Genomic DNA, 13,687 nt, shown 5'->3' with positions numbered 1-13,687 from the left:
ACTTGTTTGGAAATCCACACTTTGCTGATGAAGCATTAGCAACAACAACACTACCCATGCGCTCTGTCATTGTTGTTTGTTTGCGCTTGACTGGTGTCCCAAGTTTGAATTACGGGGTGGCCGTTGCTCTCTCTCTCTCTGTCCCTCCAACTTCGCTTTTTGTCTAGCTACTTAAATAAGTTTTTACATTTTTTTGAACTTTTTTTTTTTAATAAAGTCAGTTTTACTAATCAAAATGCATGTCCAGTTTTTTAAAACAATAAACTAATTTAATTAACAATTTATGATAAAATTAACAAAATGTAATGTTTAGGAATCAAGTGAGACACGAGACACCACGTAGTAAACCAAACTGCTGCATGTAAAAGCTTATTTCTTGTAAGTAATGTGTATTTATATAGTGCATACAATCATAGGGGGGGTCTCTCCACACCACCACCAGTGTGCGGCATTCACTTGGATGATGCAATGGCGCCAATGCGCTCAGCACACACCAGCTATAGGTGGAGGGGAGAGAAAGTGGTCGAGCCAATTCAGTGGATGGTGATGATTGGGAGGCCATGATGAATAAGGGCTGGGGAGGGAATTTGGCCAAGACACAGGGATTTTACCCCTGCTCTTTACGAGAAGTGCCATAGGATTTTTAATGACCACAGAGAGTCAGGACCTCAGTTTAACAACTCATCCGAAAGACAGAACTCACTGACAGTATAGTGTCCCCTTTACATTACTGGGGCATTATGCCCCCTGCTGGCCTCACTAACACCACTTCCAACAGCAACCTAGTTTTCCCATGTAGTCGGTACTGACCAGGCTCAGCCCTGCTTAGCTTCAGTGAGTAACCCGTCTTGGGCTGCAGGGTGATATGGCTGTGGTTTGATACTCTCAGCCACTTTTTTACATTATGCCGCTTATTTAATTTTTATGACTAGTCTCTGTTATTCTGTCTGCATTTTCCCCATTATGGAAGCTGTAGGATGTTATACATTACCATTAATATCAATCTTTCCAGGTGGTGGAGCTGCTGTTGCTTCGTGGGGCTAACAAGGAGCACCGTAATGTTTCTGACTACACTCCGCTCAGTCTCGCGGCCTCAGGTGGCTACGTCAACATCATCAAAATCCTTCTGAATGCTGGTGCTGAGATCAACTCTAGGTCAGAACATCTGTGCCCATTGGTTTAATCAGTTGTCTTAAGATTCATATTAGGAAATATCAAGATACTGACTGTGTAAACTCTTGTTTCAGGACTGGCAGTAAGCTGGGCATTTCACCACTGATGTTGGCAGCCATGAATGGGCACGTGCCTGCAGTGAAGCTGCTGTTGGACATGGGCTCTGACATCAATGCACAGATCGAGACCAATCGTAACACAGCACTGACCCTGGCCTGCTTTCAGGGTCGAGCAGAGGTTGTCAGCCTGCTCCTGGACAGGAAGGCCAATGTGGAACACCGTGCCAAGGTCTGTAATTACATGTTACTTGGGCAAAAAGGAAAACATGAAATTTGAACTTCTTATATAGTAAAAGACTCTGACTGTTTGTGTGTAGTTAAAGAAAACCGTCGTTTGAGCAGTCGAAACATTCAAGATTATTTTATTTTAAAGATGTTGTAATATAAAACTAAATGGTCTTTCCACTAGACTGGTCTCACCCCTCTCATGGAGGCTGCGTCTGGTGGTTATGCTGAAGTGGGCCGTGTGCTGTTGGATAAAGGAGCTGATGTCAATGCACCTCCTGTTCCCTCTTCTCGAGATACTGCCCTCACCATTGCTGCAGACAAGGGCCACTACAAGTTCTGTGAGCTCCTCATCAGCAGGTAAATATTAAAGCTCTAGTATTTTACAGTAACAATCTTACCAGAATGTATCAAATCATGCTGCTGTTTCTGCTCTGGTTGTGTAGAGGGGCTCACATTGATGTGCGAAATAAGAAGGGGAACACCCCATTGTGGCTGGCTGCTAATGGTGGCCACTTTGATGTGGTCCAGCTCCTGGTGCAGGCTGGGGCTGACGTGGATGCAGCTGATAACCGCAAGATAACCCCCCTCATGGCAGCATTTCGCAAAGTGAGTGAAGTTGATAGGATTCGTGGACATCTTGCAGTAAACCAATTTTTGTTTTTAGAGTAGCACCAGTGATGCTTAATAAATAAAATGCCATAATCACTGAAATGTGTTTTTTTTAGGGCCATGTAAAAGTGGTGCAGTATCTGGTGAAGGAAGTTAACCAGTTTCCATCTGATATTGAGTGCATGAGATACATTGCAACTATTGCAGATAAGGTATGAAGGATCTTCTAGTGATGCAGAGCATATTCATAGAAAACTGTTTTAATCATTTGGCATGCCTTTAATGGCTGTTTATATTTACACTCTTTAGGAGCTGCTCAAGAAGTGTCATCAGTGCATGGAAACCATTGTCAAAGCCAAAGATCAGCAGGCAGCTGAAGCAAACAAGAACGCCAGCATTCTGCTCAAGGAGCTTGATCTGGAAAAGGTTTGTCTCTTCTGATAACCAGTTAGATTAGCTAACTATCTTGTTGAGGAGTTTTATAGTAGTCAACCTTTTTTGACAACGTATCATGGTTTTTAATTTGTAACAGTCTCGTGAGGAAAGCAAAAAGCAGGCTCTGGCTGCAAAGCGTGAGAAGAGAAAGGAGAAGCGCAAGAAAAAGAAGGAAGAGCAGAAGAGGAAGCTGGAGGAAGAGGAGGCAAAAGTGAAAGAGGTGTCGTTTGAGATGCTGGATCAGAAGGAGGACTCTGCAGAAGGTCAGGAAAACTTTAGGTCTAGATATCATGAAAACAAATTAAAGTTAATGCCCGAAATAAATAAATAATTAAAATCCGAGTGCATTTAAAGAATAATCTGTACAAATTCTTAAACCCAAAGTCAATCTATTAATCTGTCTTCTGTTGATGCATGAAAAAACTAACATTATTTTAATTGAACCTCCTATTCATTTAATATCAAGCGTCACTTTTCAGTTTTATCATGAGTCAGATATTATTTTGAAGCTCATTTATGTGGCATGACGCATGCACTGCAACACGGCTGGAGTAGAAACGTTCAAAAGCTGAAACAAAACTGACTTATGTGCAGTTTTTACCCCCCAAAAACATACATTTAAGTAATACATTTCTTTGCATCACTAACCTTTTGCCTTTTTTACCCTGCAGAGGCAGAGGTTCCCATCGAGCCCCCGAGTGCTACCACCACCACAACCATCGGTATCTCCGCCACCTCCGCAACCTTCACTAACTCTTTCGGCAAAAAGCGAGCCAATGTGGCCACCACACCAAGCACTAATCGCAAAAACAAAAAAAACAAGACCAAGGATACACCGAGCGAACCCATCATCCTTCAAGACCCGCAGGTAGCGCTGGCACAGCAGAAAGCCGACAAAAACAAGATCCACGGAGAACCTCGAGGGGGTGGGGCGACGGGTGGCACTAGCGACTCTGATAATCTAGATAGCACCGACTGCAACAGCGAGAGCAGCAACGGCAGTAAGAGTCAGGAGCTCACAGACCTGCCTTCATCGTCCTCCTCTTGTTCCTCTGCCCCTACGGTCTTTGTGGGCTCTAACCAGCCCCACTTCGCAAATGAAAAGAGACATGGGCTATCGCTGCCGGGCTCTCGTGAGGAGAAGGTCATGGTGTCCATCTCCAAACCACAGATAAAGTAAGAGTTAATATACCTCTGTTTGTCACTACCTGTTTGTGCAAAAATTTGCCTTACAAAGTTGTAGTGAGCAGGCTTTTGATGGGTCTTGCACAGCTGTTTATTTCCTTAAATATTAAAATACGGGCATTACCTAAAAAAATTGCAATCATAAATGTTAGTAATTTTATTAATTTAATAAGCATTTAAATGTCGCCTATTTTTGGCCAAAACAGTACATCTAAGGGGAGATGGTTAAACTTCTTGTTCTGTTCTCATAAACAGATCTCATGAGATCAGTGACTTGACACCCAGTACCCTTCCCACCTCGTTCAAGACCATTTCACTGCCAGTCACCTCGCCCAACAGTAAGATGAATCCCCTTAGCCCAAAGAGGACCCAGAAGAGAGAAGAAGGGTGGAAAGAGGTGGTTCGGAGGTGAGGAACATTGTATATGCTTTTATGCTTGCTTTTTTATCACGTCATTGAGCAAAGAGGTAGCATTACATGTTTATGCTATCAGACTTCATTCATTAAACAGGATAAAAATCTAAAAGATGTACTGTGCAATAAGAGACAAGAAGAATGATCCGAGTATTTCAGACACTTAATAATTTATTTTTTTAGCTGTGTGCTCAAAACCCTCTAATCAAATCATATATCCCTGGCCTACATCTAGCAGTTTCATTAGGTTTTGAGCTTTGTCATTTCTTTTTTAGATCCAAGAAGCTCTCTGTCCCTGCCTCTGTGGTGTCTCGGATTATGGGTAGAGGTGGCTGCAACATTACGGCCATCCAAGATGTTACTGGTGCACACATCGACGTGGACAAACAGAAGGACAAGAATGGAGAGAGAATGATTACAATCAGGTAAAAAAGGCCTTTAAAAAAGCGTTTTAGGATGCTAGTGATTGATTAGTCAATCTTGGCATTTCTTACAAATGTTTCTTTTATTTTGTTTGCAGAGGTGGCACAGAGTCCACACGGTATGCAGTGCAACTGATCAACGCGCTGATCCAGGACCCAGCCAAAGAGCTAGAGGACCTGATCCCTCGTAACCACATCCGCCCGCCTGGGGCCAACACCAAAATCAGCTCCACCTACACAACCTCCACTGGGGCCACAAGCACTACTGCAGCCAGTTCAAAAGGCCTGCCTTCTGTAGTGCCCTCCGCCAACGTGTCTTTCCAATCCACCACCAATTTCACAGCTCAACAGGCTAGCAAGTTAGGCAAAAGTATGGCATCAGGTGTCAGGCCCCCATTCGTTTCTTTGCCGCCGCTCGCTTATGCTCATCCTCAGCTTGCCCTTCTTGCAGCCCAGACAATGAACCAAATCCGGCACCCACGATTGCCCATGGCACAGTTTGGTGGCACTTTCTCACCCTCTCCCAATACTTGGGGTCCTTTCCCTGTGCGTCCTGTGAGCCCAGGTAGTGCTAACAGCTCACCCAAACACAGTGGTAATTCTGCACCACGCCTCGTCAGCACTACTCCGGCCCATATCGACCATCCTACAGCTCCTGTATCCAGCACCTCAACTCCCACTGCATCCACAAGTTCTCCCACCAGTACGGCACCTGCCAACACCCCCACGCCTTCCTCTGTAAGAAAGCAGCTTTTCTCCTCAGAGCCCAAGTCTCTGGCTGGAATTGCTGTGGTCACTACAAGCAGCAATGCGCCCTCAGCACAGATTGCACCTTCTCCCATCAGTTGCGCTCCTACAACACCTACGACCCCTCCACCTTCATCTGCAGCCACTGCTGCAACTCCACAGCATCCTCCAAAGCCAGAGCCGGCCAGCCTTAGCACCCCAGCTAAAGAAAAGCCTGTCACAGAGATTGCAGCACCCACTGCAGGAGCGCCATCTGACGGGCCCAGCGCCTCTGCTCCCCTGCACTTCACCTCATCTCCTTCAGGCCCCTCGATGCTGCCCCCACAGCCCGAGAGCCGGCAGACGCTTCCATCACACTTTCCCCCCAGCACAGAATCCAGTTCCTCTTCCTCATCTCAGCCAGGCTCATCTCACCCTGTCACACGCCTGCCACCTCCAACCTCCAGCAACACCATCACTAATACCAGCAGCACCTTACCTCATTACGGCTCCCCCACAGCGCCCGGTGTGTCCCCGCGCATGCAACCACCAACACCCTACTACCCCATGGCTCCAGGGGCCCTGCAGGAGCAGCAGTCTGTGTTTGTGCCTCCAGGAGCCACACAGGAGACCCTTAAACAACAGCCGCCGCCTCAGCCCACCCTTGCTCCAGCAGGCATGCCTCCTCCCTCTCTTCCAATGTCCTCCACTATGGGCATGATAAATGGCTCTCAAATGCACCTGCACAGTGGAAAAGCGCAACTGCCCCCCAACTTTGGCCCTGCTGCTCTTTTTAATCACTTCAGCAGCATCTTTGACAACAACCAGGTGGGCAACAACCAGGTTTGGGGTGCCTGCCATCTGCCTGCTCGTACCCCACCAGAGCAGCCCTACAGTGGCACAACAAATGCCTACATAAGGGGAATGGGGCAAATGGAAAGTGTCATGCCTCCTCCTGATGGCTCAAAAGCGCCAGGGTATCGCTGCTCCACACAGCGGATGGTCTCCAGTCCCATTGGTGAGTGAAGCAGTTTATATCAAATGTCGAGTCTTGCTCCCAACTTTCTATCCCATCTTTTATGTTTTGCTTCAGCTTTCTCCAATGTGCCCACCTGCATGTCTAGTAATCCTGAAGACCCTTGTTAGATCTAGGATTTGATGGATTTTTTTCATTAAAATTTTTAAGTATACTTAATAAAAGAAAATAATTATACATTTTATTGCTTCCCCCTAACAGGGATGTAACGATTTACCTGACTCATTAGTACGTTTGTACGATTGAAACTATTCAAATTATCTCTCGATTTAGTCACGATTTTTTTTACAAAATTGTTTGAGAGAAATTTAAGGTGAACAAGAGCCCTTTCATATTTTTTTCAAATGCTGCAGTTTTTCTTTAGAAAATAAAATATTTTATTTAACTAACTAAATTAACTAAATTGGAATTTTAAAACAAAATCCAAATTGAAAAATGAATACAAACTAAAAAAGACTCTTTACAATAAGCGAATTAAAACTTTTGTGCAACTACGTTAATACTTTAAAACTGATTCCAAATAAAAAATTAACAATATTAAATTAAAGAAGACTCTTTTAATACAAACAAACTAAAACTGTGACTGTGCTGGGAATTACCTTTTTTTTTTTTTTTAAAGAAATATCAGAATATCTATGTTTTCTGGTATAAGCGGAGATCTTTGCACATTTACAATGTCCCCTGCTGATGGAAAAAACTTTCCTAAATCAAAGATCAGTGTGTACATTCTATAGGCCCTCTGCTCCTAGGGGCCTGGCATGAAATACTGATTATAATATATGATATAATAAGCAAATTATTAAAATATGCATTAACTAAATTTAAAAAGAGAGGGTTAAAAGGAACAATATAATACAGTGTTTCCTCTAGGATTTTTTCCAGTTGTGGTGGCAGGCCTTTTTTGCACAGCTCTACCAACTAACTGTAGTGTTATTTCAGTGATAAATGTCTTGAGCGCAGTATTAAGTCGAGATTGAATTTATGTAATAGCCTACGAGCATGCAAATCTCTTTGCTTGCGCGGTGGTTTCCTCCGCATCACTCACCTGCCAGTCAGTCAGTCAGCACGTAACCTTAAAGAGTTAAACAAATGACGCACAGCACTACTACGGTTACAGAGAAGTTTGCGCTGTTATAATTTACTTACTTTTTAATATGTCTTGGTGTGATTATCATCCGCTATTAAAAAAAAAAAAACACGAATTAATGTTTTGAATGGAAAGCTGTAATGTAGCCGTGGCGGGATCAATTTTGGCGTGGCGCCCTGCCATGGAAGAATGAATGTAGCGGACACCATGTAATACCTGGTTCTGTAACAGCATTGCATTCTCTTTCAGTCTGAAAAACATCTTCACACTTTCATATGAAAACACTGATGCACCATGTGATCTCCATATCTTTGGCACTCGTCAGAGCAAGCGGGGCTGCCAATTCTTCGGTCAGCGTGGTTTGATCTATTAATAGCTTTTTAAGTTAAGGTGCCTGTAACAGTAGTTTTTCACTGTGCTGCATCATATTCGTTGTTCTGTTAATGTACGTAAATGTCTTTTTGCAGTATTTGCACACAGTTTGTGTTTGTTTGACGCACCTCACCTCTATCATTTAGGCTGCACCCGAAACCGCCTACTACTCAGTAGGTTCTGCATTTGAATTTAAACGTACTACTCAGCCGTTAGGAAAGTATGTTCCATACAGTATGAATAGAATCAGTTGCGTCGCTTCACTTCCATTCATGAATTCTCTCGTGGGGCATCATGAGATAGCGCAGCCTGCATGGCATGTAGCCATGCGCACTTCAGAATCTCGCTGGAAGTAGTAGGTCATATGGTTACTGCTCAAATACTGTTTTTCAAATTCTATGAATTTGGACATACTACTCAGCTCGCATACTCATTCACCTCATCTCTTGCTCACTGCGCATGCATTGGCAAAGTGAGTTTGTGCCTTTAAACAGCGCCTTTTCTGTTTAAAACAGGTATCGCAATTCATTCAACATTTGTACCAGTTTAAATCGACTTATGGTGAATCGTTACATCCCTACCCCCTTATAGTCGACTAGAACAGATTCAGTTGACAAGTTTTTGTTAGTCAGTTAGTTCTGGGGAAAAAAATTACACAAATGGTGCGCATATTGTCAAACAGAACGTTTGTGTGAGCTGAGAGTTTGCTTAAGCACCTAATGTGTTTTAAAAGCTTTGACAGTTGAGAAGCACTCGCATCTGAGCAGCGCAAATAACACACACAGCGAGAGCTTGTTAAGTGGATCTGATAAAAATTATTGTAACAATAATTACCGAGGTGGTAGTCGAAAGTGTGGGATCATTCCATCACTTCCACATCTACTGCATCAGACGCAACACATTTCGGTTTGCTGTTTATTTGTTGTTTAATTTGGGTATTTATATATTTGACTTACACAAATATTGAATACCTAAGGAAAGACGGTTTTACTGAATGCTACAAATTATATACTTTCTCAGCCCCTTAATTGCAAATATTTTACTTTATTGCCTTAGGAAGGCTTAATTAAATTAATTTATTAAACGGGTGATTAGCTGAGTAATGGCTTTAATAAATTAATACTGGTTGACTAATAAAGTCTTTAGTTGGAACAATTCTAACATGTTTACGATAAAACCAAAGCCTCATAAACCAGTAGCTACAACAGAACACAATGATACCAATCAGCTTCAAATTTCAGCATTTCTTGTCTTGACCATGTTTACCTTCACTGGCCAAAAAATGACTGGTTTCTCAAAATAAACTTGTTTGTTCCTTTTTGAATAATTATTTTTGCTGAAATGTACATATTCACAAATGTTATCTGTTACAATTTAGGGAGTTTAAATTTCCGTCTTTTATTAAAAATAATAATATATGCATTTTTTAAAAATCATTAATAAAAATTAATGTAATTTAGCACAGCCTAAATCTAAGATTCTTTTGGTTCAGTACTGACACCTTGTGGACAAAGTAGTCCGAAAAAAGATCCAAAGAGCATGTGTGACCTGCTCATAAATTGTTTGCACTGTTAAAACAGGTTTTACAATAATCACAAATAACCAAATGGATTAACATTTTTATCAAATATATGAATAATGTTTTAGTTTAGGATTAGTTTCTTACAATCAGTATTTAGTGAATATATTTAAAAAGTCGCCAATGTTTCCTATTCAGACCTTAAGTGGCAATGAGCTCTTAAAATGTAAGGAAAGAGTCTTAAAAAATCCTAAAAGGTATCCGATTTTACCCTCTGATTCCTGTATATAGGTACCAATACTGTATAGGTACCAAAGGGTACCACACCCCTAATGATTTGGTTCAAGAGTTTAATTTGATTTGGAGCTAAACTTGCTTGAAAAGTGGCTGTCCAAGAAAAGCATTATACACCCTGCCTTAAGTGAATTATAGCTGAAGAACCCGCTGCTTGTTTATTTGTGCAATTGGGGTCAAATTCTTTTAGTAACACTCTTGTATTCACTCTCTACAACAGGAATACACCCCATGGATGGCTCAATGTCCTCATCCACTGCACTCACCAGCTTTACCACAAGCATATCTGCAAGTCCTGTTTTCCTGCCGGGTCCTGCTCCAGTGGGTACACCCTCCTTCAGCCGCCAGCACTTCTCTCCCCATCCCTGGAGTGCCTCCACCTCTTGTACGTCAACAAATATGTCCTTTGAATTTAGATGGACCACAATTATTGACAACTATTATCTGACCAATTTGATTTTACTGATGCTCTTTTCATTCCTCATCGATTATAGGCGAGTCTCCAGTGCCCTCGGTGTCCTCTGGGGCATCGTCACCTCTTTGCACATCTACGGTGACTCCTGCTCTGATCCAGGCAAAACCTAGTAGCTCCAACCAGCAGGACCGCAAAGTGCCCCCACCCATCGGAACAGAGCGCTTGGCCCGAATCCGGCAAACTGGCTCAGTCAACCACACCATGCTACCCACCAGCTACACCCCACCAGTTGGACAGGGTGGCATCTGGTCTTTTGGAGTGGGCAGTGCCTCCGGTGAGCATGACTTAGATGTAGTTGACATTTACAAATGGTTTTACAAAGGAAATTATTTACTTATGTAGTACCAATCATTGGGCATTAAACTTGAAGTTAATATAGAACTGACAGATGATGCAGACAAAAAAAGTACTTTCTTCCGATCTATATGTATGTATGTATGTATGTATGTATATGTATTTATACTGCAAACAATCGGATAATAAATTGCAAGAGATCAACCCAAGCATATATCTGATACAATTTTTACATTTAATTTTTGACATACCATCAGTGTAAAATCACAGTTAAGCCTCTCTCTCACCATAAAACATTTTCTTAGAATGTGAAGTTTTAAAGACTTCTAGACAAGATTTTTGTACTCAATGCTTTGGATGTTTTTAAAATGTATGCCCTAAAGAGTTATTTATCAAACATTGATTGAAGTTAAAAAATCATATCTAATGTTTTAAATGTGTTTGTTATTTCTATTTATTTATATGTATTTATTTATGTTGTGTCATGTCTTATTGAAATCTGAAGTTATGTAAAATGTTTTATCTAGATGTTGATCTTAGCATAAAATAGCCATAAGTTGCTGATGTGGCAATAAATAAACTAACTTAAACTTTAATATGTCTGTTTTTGTTCTTTGCAGAGACGATGTCCGGCTGGTCACAACCCCTGATGGGAGGAGGGCCAGTGATGCACCAGCAGATGCAGGAGCCTTCAGCCTTCTCTCAACACCAGGCTATGGAACGAGATGACACTGGGATTGTGGCTCCATCTAATACTTTCCATCAACCTTTGCCCACCAACTTCATGGATTTTCCAAAGGTACACACAGAACAATGATGTCCAAAACAAAACAGTCCAAAATAAAAAGCTTTAATTTTATGCATTGTGTCATTGCCATTGTATCAAATTGCACACCTAACAACAATGTAGGCTACCTAATATGCTAAATATTATTTATATATATATATATATATATATATATATATATATATATATATATATATATATATAAATATATATATATATATATATATATATATATATACTGTATATATACACATTTTTATATTATAAATGTTTTTAATATTTAAATATGTTTTAATTACAAAATTGTCTGCAAATTTCTGGGAATTACTACCACAAATTATTTATAATTTTTATCGCAAAAAAATCACACAAGAAATTGTGAAAAACTAGGGGGTCTGCCAACAACTCTCTCTGTGTGTTTCGAATGGTATATATATAACCCTCAGAAGGGCACTTCATGACAATCAAAACAATCATGGCCTCCAAATTGAAATGTCGTTCCAAACAGAATAAATGATTTTGAGAGGTACAACTGTTGGATACTGTAGAGCCCCATACTTCATTGTGCAGGGAAGTTTGGTGTCTTTCTCTACGCCCACCCACCCATCATATATCAACATGCATAACTTCACATAGAACATTACAACTGGTACATGAACAGTGTGCAAAAAGACAGAACATTATGCCAGGTGTAATTAATGATTAAAAATACAATCATTTTGAGGGAAAAGATTTAGGAAAAAAAGCTAATTTCTGCCCTCCCAACATCTAGTAAAACTCATTATAAAAGATTAAATGCCAACTCAGCCTCTTTTTGGTTCCTGGGGCTCTACATTTGTTGTGGAAATCTCTAATTGAACCAAAACAAACAATTACAATTGGCTAAGATTAGCAAAAAATAAATAAATTGTTTCAACTGACAGACTTGAATACTTTAATAATTACAAGTGAACGTTATACTTTGTAGACAAAATACCTATAGGATTTTAAGCCATTTACATTGTTTGACCATGATAAAGTATCCAAAAAACTAAAAAAAAAAACAAGTAGAAAGTACATTTTTTTCTCCTCATGCCACATTTTTTTAGTGGGTGTCAACCAGCAGATACTTAAGATTCTCTTTATCTATTCGAATTCCTCACTCCTTTAAAGGGATTTGGGCAAATGGATTGACATCAAATTAAAAGCAGTGTATGTCTGATACATAATATAATTCCTCCCCAAACCTCCCACTACCCTGTATAGTGCTCTTGCATTGGCTGATTTTGCAATTTGTCGCCGAATGCAATTCAAGTGCAGTCTGAACCCTCCATTAGTTCTGCACAAAAAGGGCAATTTCAGTTTGTACCTCCACAGCAACTCTTGTGTTTTGTGAACTCTTCAGGGGCTGCCAATGTCAATGTACGGTGGCACGATGATCCCTCCTCACCCTCAGATGGCGGAGGGTCCTGGAGGCCCTGTCTACAACGGTCTTCACACTTCTGACCCTGCCTGGAACCCCATCCTAAAGGTTGTACCCAACTCTGCTGAGAACGCAGACCCACAGCAGGTAGTTGCCAACCCCGACTGAAAGAGCTTATAAATTAGAAGCTGCTTTTTTGTTGTCCTGACTCTTGCGATCTTGTTGTTGCAGGTATGGCCAGGCACTTGGGCTCCACATGTGGGAAATGTGCATCTGAATCATGTCAACTAAACTGTGATCGAGAGGCCTAGGAGCAGTAACAAGAAACACGTTAAAAAGAACAAGATAATTACCTAATTACTGAGACGTGGTATTAACCTAGATGTGTCCCCCCAAAAATGTTAAAACAAGTTCAGAAATTTGAGAGACGGACACCCTCGATGTGCCTAACTAAAAAGAAAGAATCCAGTGTGGGATTTAACGTGTTTACCACGGTCTATGAACAAATCGATTGCCTGTTCAACAGGATACATACTGAGTAGTATAGCCATTTTGACATATAAGCCCCACGTAAAAGTGTTCTTGGTCGGCAGGGCTCAATAGGACAGTGCGCTATTTATACTTGGCCAAGACCTAGATGATTGCGTAAAGAATGAAATCAGACCTTTTAGAGTGGTAAATACCTGTATAATTGTTTACATACTGAAAAAAGGGTTAAAAATGAGAGTAAATTTCATGTCGTATAGTGGCTCTACTTTATGTAGCTTGTATTAATGTGAAATATTTACCTTAATATTCAATAAAAAGTTGGAAATGTATCTGGTGTGAAAGTTATTTCAGTCCGTTGAGTTTATGATACTAGTTGCCTGTTATGTTTTTAAAATAAGGCACGCTGGTACATTAAGGCACACACTGTACTAGGACTAGTTTGATTTCTAACTTCTATAAGACATTATTTTGGCATGTAAATGGACATGTTTGCACATTTCTCTGTGTTCTGAAAGTCTGACCATAATGTCAGGATGACCTACCAGGAATTTAAACTTTAACCTGTAATATTACAACATCCGTTTTAGCTGTACTTATTTAAACCCTTTAAACCTTTTTTCTCTCTAAGACCAGTTTTACACAAATAAAAAGTCCTATTGCAATGCTATGGGATGGTAGATT

The 13,687-nt window shown here is 40.8% G+C and overlaps 1 protein-coding gene across 5 annotated transcripts in view; it reads left to right on the top strand.

The window, feature by feature from the left end:
- Positions 1–13,335, top strand: part of ankhd1 (ankyrin repeat and KH domain containing 1) — a 74,491-nt gene extending 61,156 nt beyond the window's left edge. For all 5 annotated transcript variants that reach the window (NM_001199768.2, XM_087300083.1, XM_087300082.1 and 2 more), the window contains 16 exon segments: positions 1,013–1,155; positions 1,248–1,461; positions 1,642–1,817; positions 1,904–2,066; positions 2,186–2,281; positions 2,379–2,495; positions 2,602–2,767; positions 3,176–3,680; positions 3,945–4,097; positions 4,379–4,528; positions 4,624–6,269; positions 9,780–9,944; positions 10,054–10,308; positions 10,949–11,127; positions 12,500–12,664; positions 12,749–13,335. In NM_001199768.2, the coding sequence (NP_001186697.2) occupies positions 1,013–1,155; positions 1,248–1,461; positions 1,642–1,817; positions 1,904–2,066; positions 2,186–2,281; positions 2,379–2,495; positions 2,602–2,767; positions 3,176–3,680; positions 3,945–4,097; positions 4,379–4,528; positions 4,624–6,269; positions 9,780–9,944; positions 10,054–10,308; positions 10,949–11,127; positions 12,500–12,664; positions 12,749–12,808 (4,353 nt within the window). In that variant the 3' untranslated portion in view covers positions 12,809–13,335.
- Positions 13,336–13,687: the final 352 nt, after the last annotated feature.

The sequence above is a fragment of the Danio rerio genome, chromosome 21, assembly GCF_052040795.2.
Source record: "Danio rerio strain M-AB ecotype USA chromosome 21, GRCz13ab, whole genome shotgun sequence".
Taxonomy (NCBI): Eukaryota; Metazoa; Chordata; class Actinopteri; order Cypriniformes; family Danionidae; genus Danio; species Danio rerio.
Note: the sequence above shows the minus strand (reverse complement) of the source record. Positions and strands in the feature narration are given on the sequence as shown.